Genomic DNA, 21,301 nt, shown 5'->3' with positions numbered 1-21,301 from the left:
GATATAGGTTCTCATGCTAGCTCTGACACTAAATAATTGTATAAGGTTTCGTGTGTAGACATGGGATATTTTCTGCTTTCTGTAGCAGAGCTAAGACAGGGCCAATTAGCCCAAGCATCAACCCATTTTTCTTTACATATTGTTCTGTTGCTGTCTTCACGGAGCAGAAAATGGCAAGTTTAGAAAGGAATTAACACTGAGTAAGCCTGAAACTGGAACAATAGGTGGGGCATTGTCATCTATTTCAGATTATGAGTGAGCTATAATGATTCACACTATTAGCATACATATTTTTAAGTTTCAAGTTAGAAAAAAAAATGTCTCTGGCCTGTATTTTTTCTCATCTTTCAGCTCAGAACATTACAAGAGAGATTTCTAGGATGAATTTCAGTTAGAAAATTTTGGGTCTCCATTTGTTTGAAAATTATAATTGTCATATATCCAGGGATGTAAAGAAAGCTGAAGCTATAGACCACCACTGTCCAATAGAAATAGAATATGATCCACATATTAATTTTAATATTTCTATAGCCAAAGTACCAAGGAAAGTGTTTTAAAGGTGAAATTAGTTTTTTAAACAACGTATTTAATACAATGTATCCAAAGATTATCATCTCAATGTGTAATCAGTATTTTCAGAAATTATTCATGAAATATTTTTCTCTTTTGTGCTAAGCTTTGGAATCTGGTACATATGCCCCACTGAGAGCATCTCAATTCAAACTCACTACATGTCAAGTAGTTGATAGTCACATGTGGCTAGTGGCGAAAATGCCGGTCAGCACAGCAATAGACAGTAAGTGAAGGGGTACTTAGCTTGGATTATGAGTGGATTGGAGGTGGGGGAGAAACCAGCTGTTTGCTGGAACTGAAAGGCCCACATCCAGAGTATGGAGATTTTCGCCCTTCTCTTTTCTATGTTTCCCTGAGTATCTCAAATCTAAAACAATCTATTTTGAATCACAACCTTCAAATTGGAATGGATTCTGTAATTGTTTATGGCAGGTACTTTATACAGATTATTCATAGAGCTTGACTTGATTCTTCTGTAATGCTAGGTTCTTACAAGTCTCGTGTAGTTCTAATGGGAAATCGGGTGTCATTAATATACAATACCCAGAGAAACAGATGACAATAACTTTCACCAAGATCTCTTTCTTCACCTTTAGTATTCCTTTTTAATTTTCTATTGTTGTCAGTGTAGTACTAAGTCTACATCTCAAGAATTCCAAAAAATCAAAAAGTTAAAGATTCTTTCTCCCTCCTGTTCAGGGGTAATTTTTACCTGTAATTTTATTGCCCCCACCATGTTGTTTAAATGGGTCCGATCATGATCGCTACTCAGTAAATCCAACTAGTGGTTGCCAGATCTTAGGAGTGACTATCAAGCCCTCTGAGTGGGCTTGAGCACCCACTGCTGCCTGGTGGTGTGCTGCCTGATGGAAGGAAGTGTGGAGTTTTGCCTGAGTGTAGGAGAGGTATGATATTCTGAGGATTCTCTTAAAATACCAACTCACCAAACATGAAGCTTCTATCATCCAAGCTGTCATCACCCATCCAGGCTGTGTAGGTTTCTCTACCTACTCCACCTAAACTCTGCCAAGCAGACTACTACTATACTGGTCAGCTTAAAAAAATAGTCTTTAAATAAACCCTGAACTTGACCAGATAGAGGCTTCTGCTCACCCTCTAACATCATCCCACAATGACCTTCTTCCAGCTCCCCACAGTTCTCTACTTGTGAAATGCCATCTGTCATTCAAGTCCTGCTTCAGCTGGTTTGTCTTCCCTGGTCCTCCAGCACAAGTCTACCAAGTGATGTGCCATCCTCCCCTTTATTGCAGAGCACTTCTCATATTCTATCCCTGGGTTGTGCTTCTCACTGGTTGCCTGGCAACACGCACCCATAGTCATCTGAACATTTCCCACCAAGTACCTAGCACATAGTAGGCATCTACTGTCATTAAAAAAGGTTCATTGAACCTCAGCTTTTTCTCGGTACCATGAATTATTGCTGGGATTTCAGGTACCAAGTTACAGTTTTTTGTTTGTTTGTTTTGAGGCGGAGTTTCGCGCTTATTGCCCAGGCTGGAGTGCAATGGCACAATCTTGGCTCACTGCAACCTCTACCTCGCAGGTTCAAGTGATTCATCTGGCTCAGCCTCCTGAGTAGCTGGAATTACAGGCGCCCTCCGCCAAGCCCAGCTAATTTTTCGTATCTTTAGTAAGAGACGGGGTTTTGCCATATTGGCCAGGCTGGTCGCGAACTCCTGACCTCAACTGCCAAGTTGTAGTTTTTAACATATATATGACTTTGTAGCATGGGCTTTTGGTAGTTTTTTACTGAAATTTTAATTAGGCACTTAGTAAGTTTAACTTAATTTTTCTTCTCTTTCCTTTTCATTCAGTGTAATACCTACCTATTATGTGTGTATGTGCATGTTTGGAGAGAGAATGAATATATATATGTACTATACATGTATATATTTATATGTTAAACTTTCAGTAAATGGCTTTTATGTTTGTGTTTTAGCATGATCTGTATATGTTAATAAAGAAAAAATATTATTTAAAAAGGCTGAACTAGATAAGCTAAATTAGAATTAATATTATAGAATTAGTTATGAAATAATCTCTAAAGTTTTAAAATAGAAAATGTCTTTAATATATGGTCAACTTTTAAGCTTTTTTGAAAATTTCTTTTTTTAATTAGCATATTATAATGGTATGTATTTATAGGGTACAGTTTGATGTTTCAATGCATATATATGTTGTGTAATGATCTAATTAGGGTAGTTCAAATACCCATCGCATCATACATTATTTATCATTTTTTTTGTGTGTTGAAAACATTCAAAAGCCTCTCTTCTATCTATTTTATAATATACAGTGCTTTACCATTGACCATAGTCACCCTACTGTGCAATAGAACACCAGAACTTATTTCTCCTAACTGTCATTTTGGCCCCATTGACCAATTTCTCCCCTTCCTCCTCCCCTCTCTGCTCCCTTTCCCAGTCTCTGGTAACCACTATGCTACTTTCTCCTTCTATGATGTCGATTTTTTATTTTAGCTTCCACGTGACTGAGATCATGAGATATTTTTCCATCTATGCCTGGTTTATTTCATTTAACATGTTGCCCTCCAGGTTCATCCAGGTGGTCACAAATGACAGGATTTCATTCTTTTTTATGGCTGAATAGTACTCCATTGTGTATATTTTTATATATATATATGCCATTGTGTGTATATATATGTATACATGTACATATAATGTGGCGCATATATATATATGCGCAGGTAGGTTCATCCATTCATCCATTGATGGGCAGGTAGGTTGATTCCATAGCTTGACTACTGTAAATAGTGCTGTAATAAACGTGACAGTGCAGATATCTCTTCAACATACTGATTTCATTTCATTTTAATCCAGTAGTGGGATTGCTGGGTCATGTGGTAGTTGTGTTTTTAATTATTTGAGGAATCTCCATACTGTTTTCTATAATGGTTGCACTCATTTGCAATCTCACCAACAGTGTCAGTGTTCCTTTTTTCAACCTTTTAATCTTAACTTCAGGAAAATTCAAAATCATCAATGAAAATATTTTATATGGGGTAGACCTAACTGCAACAATTAGAAACATTGTTCAAAATAATATTAAACATTTATATTTTTATTTGTACATTCTAAAATGTTCAGCGTTTTCTTTTTTACTTTTCTTTAACTGTCATAATACGTTTATCTCTATGACAGTGGAGCACAGCCTGAGAACCCAAAAAGAGAAAGAATAATAGACTCAACTCTCAACTCTCTATGGCCTGTAATGGGTTAACTTTTTAAGTTTAAAACAAAACAAAAGAATTGAATGTTGAAAGTGTTTTCATTTTCTTTTTTTTTTTTTTTTTTTTTTGGACAGAGTCTGGCTCTGTTGCCCAGGCTGGAGTGCAGTGGCGTGATCTTGGCTCACTGCAACCTCTGCCTCCTGGGTTCACGCCATTCTGCCTCAGCCTCCTGAGTAGCTGGGACTACAGGTGCCCGCCACCACGCCTGGCTTATTTTTGTTTGTTTGTTTGTTTTAGTAGAGACGGGGTTTCACCGTGTTGGCCAGTATGGTCTCGATCTCCTGACCTCGTGATCTGCCAGCTTAGGCCTCCCAAAGTGCTGGGATTACAGGCGTGAGCCACCACGCGTGGCCTAAAGTGTTTTCATTTTCTATCATTACCTTCCTTAGTTGAAAAAGAGGAAAGTAGATGAGAAGCATGTTTGTCATAGACAAAAAAGCAATTGTCCTTCTCAATCTGTAAAAATGTTCATTCCTTCCCGCAAAACACATTCAGTAAAATTTTTCCATCCAACAGTCAAAACTTTAAAATCTTTCCAATGGATTACAATTTCATATTCTTTGAAAGCCAAACTTTCCTTTCTCTGTTCATCTGTAGTTATTCTATAGTTTTTTTTTAGATAGGATTATAACTAAACTAGTCTTATCTTTAAGATTTTAACAAATATTAGACCAGGTATAGTGGCTCACACCTATAATTTGAGCACTTTGGGAGGAAAAGTTGGGAGGATTGCTTCAGCCTAAGAGTGTGAGTTCAGCCTGGGCAACATAGAGAGACCCCATCTCTACAAATTTTTTTTTAAAAATTCGCCAAGTGTGTTGGTATGCACCTGTGGTCCCAGCTACTTGGGAAGCTGAGGCAGGAAGATCACTTAAGCTAGGAGGTCAAGTCTGCAGTGACTCGTGTTCACACCACTACATTCCAGCCTAGGTGACAGAGTGAGACTCTATCTAAAATAAAATAAAATAACTTCTAAATGTATGCATATTTATCTCATTAAATGAGGATTGCTTGACTACTGATCTGATCTTCATTCAGAATCAGGGTTTACTGCAGTGACATATTTGTGCATTTTCCTCAAATATTAAATTAATTTGAGTCAAATACTATGCTTCCCATAGCTTGGAGGAATTTGATTTGGTGACTGGAGCCACTGACCTGGTATAAAAAAATCTATAGATGTTTCTATAGATTAGCTGTGAAATAAAAGACGCTAATACAATGAACACTCATTTCCCCCTGATGCCTGTATAAACCATATTCATTATTGCTATGTTAAATGATTATATGTCTTGAGTTTTTCCCTACCCCCAGTCCGCAGGAACTTTAGAAATGGATATACACGGCCGGGCGCGATGGCTCAAGCCTGTAATCCCAGCACTTTGGGAGGCCGAGATGGGCGGATCACGAGGTCAGGAGATCGAGACCATCCTGGCTAACATGGTGAAACCCCATCTCTACTAAAAAAATACAAAAAAGTAGCCCGGCGAGGTGGTGGGCACCTGTAGTCCCAGCTACTTGGGAGGCTGAGGCAGGAGAATGGCGTGAACCCGGGAGGCCAAGCTTGCAGTGAGCTGAGATCCGGCCACTGCACTCCAGCCTGGGCAACAGAGCGAGACTCCGTCTCAAAAAAAAAAAAGATCAAAAAAAAAAAAAAAAGAAATGGGTATATACTAAACCATAAAGAGTTTGCTTGATTTATGGCAATGTTGCCAAAGCTGTTGAACATTTAGTAAAAATGCAAAATGTTCTGGTGCCTTTAAAAACGTCTAAACTTGTTTTGTCTTAGTTCTTGCAATGCCACCCATACACAAAAGTTATTAAATATTTCTCTGTGCATGCTCACTACAGTGTGGCAGGTGTAATACAGCATACAGGTAGGCTGAGTTCTTACCCATAGGAAAGTTAGAAAGTTATCTGTTAGTTTTTTATATTCATGTCTGTTTTTATACAGACAAAACGAGGTAGTGAAAGCAAAAAAAAAAAAAAAAAAGGAATAGAAAGGGGACAGAAACATCTTTGGGATTTCAACAGATATTAATAGTTATATGCACTGATATTGTACAGCTGGTACTTGTCACCTTTTACATTATAAGCCTACTTTTGGAAGTGTGTCAGAAAGAAGAGAAAGGTCATATTGCTTAAGGCCTACTATGAACATAAATGATAGGGAAAAAATCTAGCCCATAAATTGGCAAATTACCATGTACCGTGATTTAATAATCTATAAGACATCTTAAAATGAGCAAAATGGATCATTGAACTTATTTTTTTTTCCTTACCATAAACGTATAAGCTGCTATGCTGTGATTAATTTAGATCAAAATTTCACAATGACTTTCTTTTTAAAATAATGCTTTGTGTATCTCAGTGTACGACTAAGAGCTCTTAGGCCCTCTTATGTAGGGGATGAGACTGTATAAGCACTACAAACAAGAATTTACAGGAATCTCCAGCTTAAATGGAAAAGTGGATCTATGATACCTTTATAAACGAGTGTGGGAGTAAAGGGTGCAGAGGAAGAGGTTACAAGAATTTTCAGGATTATGAGTACTCAAAATGAATTAGATAGTTAAGAGACTGTTTTTAAATATTTCCTAGGCACAGTCTGAAAAAAAAAATCTTACAAATGGGAACTATGCATGTCTTATGCTTAATTGACATATATGAAAATTCTTTTGCCTCGAAACCCAGATGTCATGTTTGGAAACCAAAGGATAACATTATACATTTGAAAACCCCATTTCATAAAAGAATACTTTGTCTCTTTTCCCAGAGAATCTTGGGTTTGTCCCACTGAGAAAAAAAGAGAACTCGAATGTAGCTGTAGAATGATCTCTTGATCCTTGGACAAAACTGAGGAAAAAGTCTAACAAATGCATCGCTTTGCAGTAAATTAGATCAGATTTCCGCATCTCCGCACTCAGTCTGTGAGCTGACAGTTCAGTAGAATGTTCCCTTGTAAGGTTCGCCCTCTTAGGAAAAGGGGCAATAATTCATCATTAGGATATCAGAGTCCAGGTGTAGATGGAAACTGATGGAGCCTCCAGCGAGGCAGGGAAAGTGCGTGGAAGAAGAAAATTTTATCTGAAGCCTAATTCCCTGGTTACAGCAGAGAATAATTAAGATAATATTGCTTCAAGAGTCCTTTAATGATTAAAAATCACATATGCAGAATCCATAAATTGGAGGGCAACAAATTGGAAGGCTATAACGTCAGAGAACTGTTTTGTGCACATTGTAGTGGAAAGTACACTCGTGGCAGTGCGCCGTACGGGCAGCCATCAGAGACGCGGACCATTCCAAGGACTTTGTTTAGATGCAACAAATCATTTGTCTGTTATTAACCCAGAGCTTGTAATTATGCAGATTGCCATAGATTTTCCTGGGCCTGGAAGTGAGATTGAGGGTTGTTCACAGTATAGCAGGCAGCTCAGGGCTGGCCATGCATTACTGAACTTGCCACATTTATCATGTTGACTGATGGCAGCAGAAGCAGGTCTCAGGTCCCAGTGGTTAATGTAGTGGGTAATTAACTGTCATTTGCCTAGTAATAGGCTGATGATCAATGGTTTGTGTGGAAACAAATTCTAATCAGGTAGCTGATAAATGCTCAGCTAGCGAGAGCAATTGAAATTGGGGGAAACTATGTCCAGAATTTCAAAATGGCATTGTGTGTGTATGTTTATTAGATATGAGCAAACTGAATAATTCTTAAAAACGGCTTTATCGCATGTTAACCAGATTTTATATACACAAGTATATCTATATTCATTGAATAAAGAACTTTTAAGTTTTTCTTATTTCTCAAAAATAATAAAGAACAGTAGAAACAACGGCACTTGTAAGTGATGTGCCTCCTAAGTAGGTCATGTTAAGTACACTGAAAAATAAATATGAAATGTTAGAATGAACTAAAAAAATTCTTCTTACAAATGAATAGGATGAAAGCTTTAGTTTGTGATGGTTTTATTTTTTGATGATGCCAGTAGGAGATGTAAGGTATTCCATTTTCAAGGAAGTTCTTTTTAAAGAAATATTATTTATCAAAATACGGATTACAAACTGAGAACATGAAGGTTATTTGTGTTATATTCCTTAAAATAAGCATACTAAAGTATTTTTAAATTCGTGAAGGAAAATAAGTGTTTAACAATTATGAATTTGATCTTCTGGAATGTAAACTTCGCTTACTTTTTATCAAGTGCACAGACTGTGTTAACAAAGTCTTTAAAATGCATTTATTGTTTCTCCCTTCAAGGCGCTTATGCTCTTCAAGAGACCATCCAATAAAAATATGAGCGTAAACATTTATGGCACATTTTGCCAGACACTTAGAAACCGTCCTCACAACTGTTTCCAACAACTGTCATTATGCTGGTAAAAGGAAATAGTGATAAACTTGAAAATGAATATGCAAGCCTTAAGAAAAGGCTTCCCTTTGGAGTCTATAGAAAGTCATAACAGACTTCAGCACATTTGTGCCTAATCCTGAAATTCAATAAAATGAAAGGCTACGTTTTTTAAAAGTACATTTTTATAACCAAAATGAGTTTTCTGTATAGCACCTTTGAATTCATTAGTTTAGAACTGCTTTTAATTTGGTCTTTCCCATGAGAGCTATTATATTTTCCTCCTGTCAGCCTGACGCTGGAGAAAAAAAGAAAACTGGCAGATGTGGTGTTTTTCATCTAGTTTGCTTCCTAGTTAAAAAAAAAAGTGCATTAACTACTATGCATGGAATATTATTTATAATAATTCTTCCCCACCACTATCAACTTTAAAGAAACTTGGTTTAAATATTGCCAGTGCAAATGGATAAAATATTTCCTCACATTATGAAATGAAAGACATTTTATTTTGTACGTATTTTTAGGTCATTACAAGAACGATTCTCAGGAATCTGCAGCAAATAGGAATTTTTTGAAATCCTAGACAATTCCAGTGGTTCTAACAGTATATTATGCTTCAATTTCTGGCCTAGCTGTATATAGTTTACAGCCTCATTTACTTTAATGTGCTACTTGAATAACATAATCGTAGCTATAACTGTGGTATAGAGCCATAAGGTGCATGTATGTGCCTCTATGTTTTTTGACTATTTAAATGGCTTGTTCATAAATGTATTTTTAATAATAACAGCAAACCTTTTAGTAACTAAATGTCAAAAAATAATGAGTCATTCATTAGTTGGTTCCTTTCCCAACTGAAATGTTTAATATATAACATTAAGATCAAAGTTACATTGCTTTTATATTTTCTGTATACTCTAACCCAGAGAAGATTTTTGCTATGAATTCACCCCCATTGACTTCTGTTGATGTGTAGTTATGTAAGCTTCCTAATGTATTTGTCTTTTCCTTTTCTTCTCAAACAAGATGTGATTTTCATCAAGGAAGGTCAACGGAGAATATATTGCAGAAGAATATTTATGCATACACCTAGGATAAAACCCACTTGTGTACATCATAAGGCATTGTGTATTGATAGCTTTACAGGGTGTATTAGCATCATCTCTCTTCACAATCTCAGATTTCTCTGTAAGAGTTTCTAAAAAAAAAAAAAAAATGTTTCTTATTCTAGGCTCTTCGGTGTAACGGGAAACTGTGCTGCCTGTAGTAAGCTCATCCCTGCCTTTGAGATGGTGATGCGTGCCAAGGACAATGTTTACCACCTGGACTGCTTTGCATGTCAGCTTTGTAATCAGAGGTAAGCAGATCTCTTTTTGGTCTCTAAAAAATGGTAAGCCTCTCTGTGCTGACTATTGATTTAATAGGTGGAAATTATATTCATACATTTAAAGCAATTAATCTCAGCATTTTTTCTGTTCTGTAAACTTTAATCCTATGCCAGAAACAAACCACTAAGGAGAAGAAAGGTTTTAAGACTTACTTCTACCTGAAAGAAAAGCATCATATAAGAGCACATAACAGAAAATGGAAACACTTCTGTAAACTTTGACTTCTTTTACTCATTCCTTTCTTTTATTATTTTCCTGTCTTTTAAAAAGTACTTTTAAATATCTCCTTTATTGTACGACTTATGTGAGCAAATAAATTGTCAGTGAAGCAAATATACAGGAATTTGTTGCGGGCATTTTGTATTCTTCTTATTTTTTATATTTTAATTTCCTTATCTCTCGTGTTTTTGTTTTTGTTTTTTTAACACAAGGTCTGGTTCTGTCACCCAGCCTGGAGTGCAGTGGCGCTAACATGGGTCATGCAGCCTCAATTTCTGTGCTCAAGCAATCCTCCTGCTTCAGCCTCCCAAGTAGCTGGGAGTACAGGTGTGCACTACCATGCCTGGCTAATTTTTTTTTCATTTTTTATAGAGACGGAGTATCACTATGTTACCCAGGCTGGTCTCAAACTCCTGGCCTCAAGCAGTCCTCCCACCTCAGCCTCCCAAAGTGTGGGGATTATAGGCATGAGCCTCCACCCCCACCCACTGTAGATGTTTACCTTAAATTTTAACCCTGTGCTATATGTACTTTTGCAGTTATTTCAGTTATCTTTGAGAATCAGGCCAGATATAGCTAATAATTAAACAATTATCATCATTAGAGAGGAGCATTTGAAAAAGTGTTGAACAGGGAATCTGGATACCTAAATTCTAATATGGGCTCTGCCACTAATAAGCTGTGTGATCTTAAACCAAAACTTTCCCTCTCTGGACCTCAGGTTTTTCATTTGTAACATATGAAGCTGAATTAGTTCATCTCAGAGAATTCTTTCAGCTCGAAAGTATTATCACTTAATTCCATTTTTTTCTTATTGAAAGTTATATTTTTTTATTTCTGTGAAAACTATATACTACTGGCACCTATTTTATGTGATAAATGGAGAGGATTTTAGAATATTAAAATATACATATTAAAAATACAACATTTCAAAAATTAGGACACTTGATAGATTTTAATGAAAATGAATTCACTGAGTTTCTGTGAGAACACCTGAATGGAGTATAGAATCGATAAGTATTAGTTGCATCAAGTTCTCAGTTACTGTAATTTACTCTGAAAGGCACTATTTGATGCAGAATCTTCTCATGAGACCCTGTAGAACAGTAGAAAGAATGTGACATTTACAGTGAGAACGGGATTCACATTTCAGCACTGCCATATATTAGCGAATGTATTAGCTGTGTGATCTTGAGTATGTTACTTAATCTCTCTGAATGTGATTCCCACACCCATAAAATAGAAACACTAATACCTCTCTTGCAGAGTTTGAAACTTAAATGAAATAATTTATATTAAATGTCGGGAACACAACAGGCTCTCAGAAGTTAGTTATTTTTGTAATTTACCAAGTAATATTCCGCTACCTTGACTTTCCCACAAGACATTATATCACAATAGTGCTTCTTGCTAAATGTAGATATTCAGATTGCATAAAAAACAAATGCTCATATCTCTATCTGGTTAAATTCATGGGAGCATAATTTATTAAATAAGGTGTATAACAGTTTGAAGGCATATGCTATACATTGCTAAATGATCTCCAGGAAAGTTATACCAATTACCCTCCTGGCAGAAATCTATAAAACTACGCATTCCCTCACATTCACTCTAGGAATTATGTTTTTTTAAAAAAAATCCTTGCCACCTTGAGTGATGATTTCTAACTATAATTTCTAATTGGCATTTATTTGATTCCTGGTGGTCCTTTGGTATTCCTTCTTTTAAAGAAGTAGGCAGTTTATGTCCTTTGTCCATTTTTTTCTATTAAGTAGGCTTACCTTTTTTATCCATGTTCTACATAGAAAATAAAAACATCATTCAAGTGCTAAACCCAGCCTAAATTCTATTATGATGCAAAGTAATTGTAGGTTGTTAATGCTATTTACAGATCATATATCAATTTTATTTCACCATTGAAATAAAAAGTTGCGCTCACGATTAAGTCTGTCTCCTCAGGAGAACTCAGTCAAGTAAGACAAACACTCCTAAATTTTGACTCTAAAACTGTTCACATTCTTATTGCTGCAAAATACTATTCTAGTATCATTATTAAAGTACCTAATATATTTCTGTGTTCGCTTCATTTATTACATGCCATAATGGGACTGCATATCTTTAGTGCTGGTTATGCACAATTAGCACTTAGTTATTGTCGTGTCACTTCAGCCCTTACAAGACAAACTTCTTTAATGCAAGAAGTCAGCTAATCTTCATCAGTCAAGCAAAGCAGACAAATTTTGTTACCCAGGATACAGAAGGCTTTAATAGAGGAGATTCTCCTTTTACTCTGAAGTTTGCTTCAGTCCCCTCTAGGAAACCCGTATCCCACTTCCAGTAGCCAAATCGTTGTCACAATATTGCACTTTTTCAAGTGAAACACAAGGCAAATAGGTAATTCATAGGCATTTTCCCTTAAGCAAACTTTATTGACTTCTGAAGTTGTGGAATTACACAGGTTTGTGAATTGTATTCAGCAGTCATTTCATCTTAACTTTTAAATCAAAGCATCATTAAGATCCAAAGCATTTCAAAAAGTAACAGTAATAATAACCTTTCAGGATTGATTGTTCCTTATATATAGATCTTCTCTGCCCCTTTTAGAGGAGTATAGCTAAAATGTGAATCCTGCATTAAAATTCTGCTAGTTTCTCTATTTTAAAAGGTACCGCAGGAGGGTTATTTAAGCTTGTTTTATGGTATCTTGAATCTCATTCAGAATTGGAAGATTCTATATAACTGGTTAATTTCTTAAAGGTGAATCAGTCCCTTAGAAAACTCAGTAAAACTAAATGATAGTTTTGTAAGAAAAGGAAAAAAAAAAAAAAAAAAGCTTGTGATGAGATTTTCCCAAATAAGTAAAATTATGTAACAATTAATTTTCTTTTTTTTCAGAATAAAGCACTGTGCTAGGCTCTGTGGAAGCTGAGGTTGATAAAATCTAGTTTATTTCTTAGAGGTGTCCAGAGCTATGGGAGACACAGGACATCAAAGACTCACAGAAGAGTGTAATCGATGCTAAATAGATCTATACTGAAGGAAGAGAGAGCCATCCTTCTTGAAGTGTTAGGGAAGCATCAAAAGCCTGATGTGCTGAGTCTTAACAAAAAGAACTCCCTAGAACTGGTTGACTTATAGGAAGTGTGTCTGCTGGGGGTTGGGGAAGATGAGGGAGCCAGGGAGCAGTGAGGAAAGGAATTTTCAGCAAATTGAGCAACGTGCAAAGGCATGCAGATGTGAAAGCATTTGACGGGTTTAGGAAATGAAAAGCAGCTCAGTATGTTCAGAGATTAGAGAAGCGGTTTGGTAGGCATATGGAGGAGTAGAAAGAGAGTAAGCACCTAGAGGAAATGAAATTGTAAACTTAGTCTTTGAAAAGCCATTAAATAAAAGTCAAAATGAATACAAATTTAAACTAGTCATCTAAAATACATTTGTTATTTAAAGCTATTGGTTTCTGGAATAAATCTACCTTAACCAATTTTTATTGACCACACACCTTAAGTGGTAGTACAGTTTATGATGGTTCTGCAAAGGGTTCAAAAGAAATATCACTCGTGGTCGTTTCCCGCAGAACTGCTGACTATAATGGGAAACCAGTTACACTTTCATGAGAAATTTTGAAACACCAAAATAAACAGTACACCAATAAATAAGTGCTTTGGGAGAGAGCAGAATAAGCAAATTTACATGGTCAGAGGATGTTGATGGAGCGAATGGGAACTCAAGCATTGTTAGAATTTAAGTAGACAGAAAAAGGGGAGAAATATTTATTGCTGGGGAACACCTTAAGTAAAGGTGAAAAGATTATCATTACCAAATAGTAATGATAGCGAATTCTGATAAAGTATTAGTCAAACACCCAACACTGTTCTGAGAATTTTACATGTACTCACTCATTTAATACTCAAAATATCCCATAAATAAGTAGTTACTAGCTTCATTTGACAGATGAGGAAAGTAAAATATAATATATGTAAGTCACTTGCCCAAGATTACAGTAAGAAGAAAATGGTAGACTCAAGATTTAAACCCAAGGAATCTGGTCTCCCTCTCTGGAGTCAGGTTCATTTCAACAGAGGTATTTTATTGTCTGACTAAAAGCATATAAATGTGAGTCGATATAGTGGAGTTAAGGTAAGGTAAACTTTGAATAATGTATAGCAAGATTTGGGGTGCGGGCAGTGTAATTTGATACAGTAAGGGTTGTTAGCGGTGAGATGCAGAATGGCAACCGGATTGTCAGTGGGAAAGACAGGAAATTTGTTCACAGGTGTATAGTGGTAGAATAGAGTACACAACCCAGAACTCTTACTGAAAACAGGATAGTATGGAAATCTCTAACTTACAGTTAACTGAAGATGTGGAATAGGAAAGTATAGACACTAGAAATATGGATTGGATCTCCCTTGTTATCTAAGTGTTGTGAGATAGAAATTAATCATAATTGTCAGTCACTAACTTTAGGAAAAGAAGATGGCTAGGCTAACATTTTTATTTCTTAAAAGGGATGTTACCAGTGGAGGCTTCTTAGCATAGGCTTTTGATAACCTGCTTAAATTAAGCACTATATTTTATAAGGATGATTTACTAGTTGTGCTTGTTTCATATACTTCTCAAGTCTCTAAGACTATATGAAGAAGCACTCAAAAATATCTAGAAATTAAATCTAATATTCCAAAACATCAGAATCAGATGGTTTAATAATCCGATTGGGCATCTTCTTATTCCTTACCATAATTTTTTTTAAATGAGGGTAAAACTAATTGAACTGAGCATACTACAAGTAATTAGGGTCAGATTATAAGAAGGATTATGTTTATTTTTAGTAATTGTAGCCTGTTAATATGCGGTATCCTCTGGCTATCACTCCTTTCATAATGCTTTTTTTTTTTTCCTGCAAATGCTGAATCTCATAAGAAGTTGGTTAAATAACACTAGAAATTAGCATTTCTTACAAAATCACAGTTACAGATTAATGTGTTAAATACGTACTCTGTATTGCTGTCTCTCAAATTTCTTTATATGTATATATGAAGCATTTTTTAAAGAGGGTATCAACCTTAATTGCATACCAATCATAATCTGCTCTTAACCACAGCTTTCAAGGCTGTTTTGTTTGAGTCACATGTGCAAATGTGACATCCCTCATCCATGTTCTGTTTCATCTTGACCTTTAAGTATAAATTGAAATGCGTTTAAAATGCACTTTATCCAGTTGATAGCGTATTAGTAATAAAATGTGTCAGGTAAGGATATTTTAGAAAAGTTCTCTGTCCCTCTCTCTCTCTCTCTCTCCCCCTCTGTTGCTGTATATATACCACCTAATTGAATAGTAGGCAGACTTTTTTAAAGTTACACAAAAGAGAGGCTGAGGCAGGAGAATGGCGTGAACTCGGGAGGCGGAGCTTGCAGTGAGCCGAGGTTGCGCCACTGCACTCCAGTCTGGGCGACAGAGCAGGACTCCATCTAAAAAAAAAAAGAAAGAAAGAAAAGAAAAGTTATGCAAAAGAATAGTAGTCCTACAAAGAACCCAGCTATACCCTGTATTGCCGTTTAATCTTCACATTATTCTTGTAGCCTGCATGCTTTACTGCCCTCAGGTAAAAGCTTGAGTCTTGAATCCAAAAAGACGTGGGTTATTTTCCTTCCCTTATTACATACGTTCTAACTATAGAATCTTGGGCAGGGTTTTTAAATTCTGGAATGGAATCTTAGGTTTTTCTTCTGTAAAAAGCCATGATAATGCTTACTTTCTAGGTTGGATGTAGGGAATAAATGTGATCATGAACATACATGCTTAGCATTTAGCACATGGTAAGTATTAAAAGGTGGCTATTTTACCTATAGTCCAAACACTGAGGTAAGATTTTAGATATTTCATTTCTACTCCTTGCCACAAGCCTACAAAGGCGACTGATGTCACAGGTATTAAAAACCAAAGTTTTAGTTTCAATTATCAAAAGTGGGAAAGTAGAGTTTGGACCCTACTGGTTGCACTATACCTCTCCACCTTTCAGACACTTTTCATTTGAACCTCTCTATAATCTAGTTACAGGGCTCTTTTTCTCTTACACATGGGGAACTGAGCCAGGGATGGTCTGAACTGTACCCAGATCTTGCAACGGGTAGGTGATAGAGGCAGGATTCAAGACAGATCCCCAGGCTCTTGGTTTTGTGTTTTCTCACTATAATTACCTTGAATTTATTATTCTACAAATACAAATTTTCTAAACATGAAGGCCTCTAAAGGTACGAATGGCATGACATAACATGGGAACATGACAAAGAAAACGTTTTTATTTGATGGCTAGTAGAATTTTAGGGCTTACTAAAGAAGTAAAGCAAAATTTTAAACAATATGGAGTTAAAAGAGAGTATTTCCGGATTAAATGGTTTTTAGAAAAAATGATTTAGTAATATCAGCTGGAACACAAGAGTGTTTTATTGAATCTACTTGTTTTTGGTGACATTTTATTATTTGCATATTAGTCGAAATTAATTTCAACAGTAATATAAATTTATAACTTTGAACAGTAAACATATTCTACATGGCTATTTTGTATAATTTCACATAAAAAATGAGCTATCAGTTTGACTACTTAGGTCTATTCAACAAGAGAAATATTTCCTTTTATTCAGCATATCCTAGTCATCAGGATATTGTCAAACCGGTTTGTACATCATTATTGAAGGGCAACATTTAAAGGATACAGGTTACAACTAATACAAGGAAAATATACTTAAAGCCCCAAACTTGAATTATTTATTGTATCCAGTAGCTTTGACCACAAACAGCCCTAGGATTTCAAGATCAGTGCATAGTCTGTGCTTTCAATCAACACCATCAGCAGGCAGTAATCCTGGGGAAAAAAAGTAAATTCCACAAATAAACAGACCAATTTTCCTTTAAGAGGAAAGCTAATTCTTTTCAATCTACTTTTTTTTTTATTACACTATTTTCCCCTCTATCTACTTAGCTAGTGTAAGGATAAATTTCCAAAGCTACCCAGTTGGAAAAAATAATAAGTTCACTGTTTGTCTAGCATTCCAATCTTTGCAAATGTAAATCAGTCCAACTGCTCCTCATTTAAACCTTCAACTTCACAAAACATTAAAGGGTGGTTTTCACTACACAATTTAATCTATCCACTAAGGTTTCTGCTGGAACATCATTTGAAATTGACTATCTGATAAAGAGAGACTACTATCAAAGGTCAGAGAGGTCAACTTGTATAATTACAAGTAGTTTTACTGGGTCAACTCTACCAGACACCACTGTTTGAAGGTTAAATTGTTACAATTAAATATATATACAGATCTCCCCAGAGTTACTTTATTGTTAAATGTACCGGAAACAGAAAAAGCATTTATTTCTGACCTTAATTGTGTCCAGCGTGTCACCATGGGGAAATCATACAAAAAGAACATTTATTAAAAACATTACAGGCTTGCACATTAAACAATGCTTTATAAAATAAAATGCATAATTAGCTATTGGAAACTCGTTTAATTTATCACATCAATATTAAGTAGTTCATTTAGGTTACTCCCTTTGGTTAAATTGGAAGTGCTCTAAGAAATGACATCTACTATTTCATGTTAGTGAACTTGCCACAAACAAAGGAATATGGCTCAGAATCAGAGTCTAATGCTAGAGCAACTCTCACTTCAGAATGATTACTTCTAGATTACTAAAATTTAATCACATTTTAATAACAGAGTAAAAGAAAGCTTTAAATGGGAAGCTTTAAAATGGGCTATTTTCTAATTGTTTGATTCATTTTAATGCCTTTTCCTTTTTTATTAAGTGCCTAAATGGCCAGAGATGAAATCATCCATAATTACTGCAGTGAAACATTATTACCATTCTTTCTTTTATTTTAATGGGTGTAAATACAGATCAGTTCCTTTTATTTTTTTTATTTCCAATGTGGGGGAAAAAAAAAAAAAAAAAGCAAGTCATCTTGGGTGCCCAAAGTGTATATCTCAATATCCTTACAATTTTTGCATGCAAAGGCAAGATTTCAAATGTGTGCAACATTTCATTAAATGAAGTAAATGGTAAATGGTTTAATTCTGATCATGAAGACAACTGTCTAAGCCAGTTTTTCAGATTCAGAGAATTACCATGTGAAACTATTATTAGGAAAATAAATCTTCATATTTATAGATCCAAATGAAATGGTCTTAACCACATTTTATTGTTTAAAATATTTTCAGATTTTGTGTTGGAGACAAATTTTTCCTAAAGAATAACATGATCCTTTGCCAGACGGACTACGAGGAAGGTTTAATGAAAGAAGGTTATGCACCCCAGGTTCGCTGATCTATCAACATCACCCCATTAAGAATACAAAGCACTACATTCTTTTATCTTTTTTGCTCCACATGTATATAAGAATCGACACAGGAACCTACTGAATAGCGTAGATATAGGAAGGCAGGATGGTTATATGGAATAAAAGGCGGACTGCATCTGTATGTAGTGAAATTGCCCCAGTTCAGAGTTGAATGTTTATTATTAAAGAAAAAAGTAATGTACATATTGCTGGATTTTTTTGCTTGCTATTCGTTTTTGTGTCACTTGGCATGAGATGTTTATTTTGGACTATTGTATATAATGTATTGTAATATTTGAAGCACAAATGTAATACAGTTTTATTGTGTTACCATTTGTGTTCCGTTTGCTTCTTTGTATTGTTGCATTTAGTACAATCAGTGTTTAAACTTACTGTATATTTATGCTTTCTGTATTTACCAGCTATTTTAAATGAGCTGTAACTTTCTAGTAAAGAATTGAAAAGCAAATCTCACTAATGATACACAGATAGATAAAGCAAGTCTATCAACATTAAAAATACTAAAAAATAAAGACACACACAGAGCATTTTAGTGACATCCGCTACTTATTGCCGCTATAAGTTAGAGTCTATCAGTGTTCTTGTTATAACCCCCTATTTTCAGGGGGTTAAAAATAAGCTTTAAAAAATACATAAAAATTTCATCTTAAAGCACTTTCATTTATACCAACGTGAAAAGTGCCATTTTTAGAATAACTTTAAAGCTTAACAGGTTTCCTTTTAATATCCTTTTTTTGTGTGCTCTTTACCTACACAATGGCTTTCTTTTGCTTTTTCAGCCACACCCCTTATGTGAACTAGTGCCTTTGGGTATCATGTAAAATTTTTTCCAAAGGGTTACTTTAAAAATCTGTTACCACAATTATGAGATAATCTTTAAGCGATAAATTAAACTTGTTGTATAAATTCTGCCCAGATCTCTCCACAAGAGCTGAGGGTTTAATAACTTTATGGCTTAATAAATGTATGACACTGAAAAGATTTGAGTGTGAATCTACTGAAATCACTATAATGCACATTGAAGCTGTGATGGTATTTGAGTAGTGAGGTTACTTTTGATGAGAGCAACATAATGCTCATAGAATCTTCTAGAAGAAGAGAAACAAAGGGATTGATAAAAAGCTGAGAGCTAGTGATTATATATTTTTTTGTATTTACCTGACATTTATTTTAATGTTCAAAAAGTAAACGCATTAAGTTTGATGTGTTTTACTCTCTCACTGTTTTAAGTAATTACCAACTCAGAATACATCACTCTTAGGCTGAAATTTGTCTTTCCATTTTTTAAGGTGAAATAGTACTACCTTACATGATAGCATACAAAGAAGAAAGCTCTAGAAACAGAAATTATGGAGAATGATTATTTAAATTACAATTAAGGAAATGAGAATATGATCCCCTCTTCTGGGCTGCCCACAAACTTGCTTCTTTGCTTTTGCTCCTTGTAATAGAGCTACTTTTCAACAAATCTAATTCTACACGGCACCATTAACCGTATTTTCACTACAGCAAACTTAGTGCTATGAGTTTGCTTTTTCTTTGTTTTTTCTCGATCACTTGTATAGGAAGCAGTATTTTCCAGTGTTATTTGCATATATATTTTGTCCTTACAATATATGCATTACAGATGAAAATTAAATGTTATACCTGGATTCTTGGGTTGGGGCCAAAATATTAAGCTGAAAATAATGCTGGTGTGGATTTGTTTTAAAACAAAGCTTTATTATGAACATGCATGTGAATCTGGATATTGCCTCTTATTTTTAAGAAAATGGTTCTGTGAAAAGTGAATGATATGTATTTTTACAAATGCTTCATGGTTAGGAATCTTCAAGTCCCATGTTCCCCAGATTTGAGATATACTAAAGAAAGAAATTCAAAAATAGCTATTTGGGGCCTACAAAAATAACTATTATTTTAGCCTTAGAGCCTTACACTTGTTTCATGAAGAGAAAGGACTTGCATAACCAAAATAAACAAAGCAAGACACATTAAAAATGTGTGGGGGAGAGGGAAGTGAAAAGTGGTTTTCTTAATGCAGCCCTGCTGGTCCCCATTAACAATTGCTTGAAATTCACGTGGATGTAAAATTATAATTGTCAGTATCTTATTCAGATGATCTTTTAAGGTTTAGCTGGTTTTGCTTTTGTTTATCTATATGTCAAAATACTTGTAAATTGGGAAAAAAACTTCTCTCAGCTTCTTGAAGCTGTTCAACTATCCTTGCCATTGGAAGACCAAACAAGGTTTTCACTTTTTCTTTCACATAATATGCTGAGAAATATTTCTTATGCTTTTTACTACAAACAAAATTACTCACCTGGATTAAAGATTAAGGCCTTAATCTGTTTGGATTATCTTTAATCTCCATGAAATTGTGAAACAAGACAGGAATAATGTTTCAGCTATAGGCCGTTTTACAGCTAATTGCCCATAAATTGTAGCATTTATTGACCTGAAGTACTAAGCTAATTGTCTTGACTACTCAAAGCCCCTGAATTGTTGTCAACTTTCTCCTTTGTGTTGTGTAGCCCTAACGTCATTTAGCTTGTTGTCTGATGCCTCCAGTAGGACACCTTTGATGGAGCTTTGATTTCTGAGCAGCGAAAGCTCCCTTCCTAAGATGCATCTCGCATAGGCTGCGTATGATGAAGGACCGTGCACCTCCACTCCAACAGAGTGCTGAGTTTAAAGCTGACCTGTGTTTGTAATTTCACTTTCATCTTGCTTAATAAATATCTGCTGGATTCTTTCATTCACTTTTTTACATTTGGATTTATGTTTTTAATAAAAGGGGTGTTATACTATTTGATTGCACTTAATCGGCAAAATTTAAGGTGATCTCTAGAAAGCATATGTTAAGTCCATGAAAAGAAAAAAAGGTGTGTGAGGACATTTACTTTCTAAAGCTAAGTCATAACAAACATAGACAAAGCACCCCAAATGTTTCTCTGAATGTTACGTTTAGGATCTCTGAGCTAGGTCGTTTCCTGCTGTTTATTTTTATGGGGAAAATAAAACTCTCAAACATGAAGGTAGCGATTGCTGGGTGTAATTTTGCGCATTTATACAAATTTTAAGTGATCTTTCTGAAAGCAACTCTGTTGCTGTTGTCAGATTAAATTTCAAATTTTC

At 35.2% G+C, this 21,301-nt stretch overlaps 1 protein-coding gene across 12 annotated transcripts in view; it reads left to right on the top strand.

Annotated features, from left to right (window-relative positions):
* LMO3 (LIM domain only 3) overlaps window positions 1–20,973 on the top strand; it is a 62,498-nt gene extending 41,525 nt beyond the window's left edge. For all 12 annotated transcript variants that reach the window (XM_025400865.1, XM_025400859.1, XM_025400856.1 and 9 more), the window contains 2 exons: window positions 9,428–9,553; window positions 18,027–20,973. In XM_025400865.1, the coding sequence (XP_025256650.1) occupies window positions 9,428–9,553; window positions 18,027–18,132 (232 nt within the window). In that variant the 3' untranslated portion in view covers window positions 18,133–20,973. The remainder of the gene's footprint in view (window positions 1–9,427; window positions 9,554–18,026) is intronic.
* Window positions 20,974–21,301: the final 328 nt, after the last annotated feature.

This window comes from Theropithecus gelada, chromosome 11 (assembly GCF_003255815.1).
Source record: "Theropithecus gelada isolate Dixy chromosome 11, Tgel_1.0, whole genome shotgun sequence".
Lineage (NCBI taxonomy): Eukaryota > Metazoa > Chordata > Mammalia > Primates > Cercopithecidae > Theropithecus > Theropithecus gelada.
Note: the sequence above shows the minus strand (reverse complement) of the source record. Positions and strands in the feature narration are given on the sequence as shown.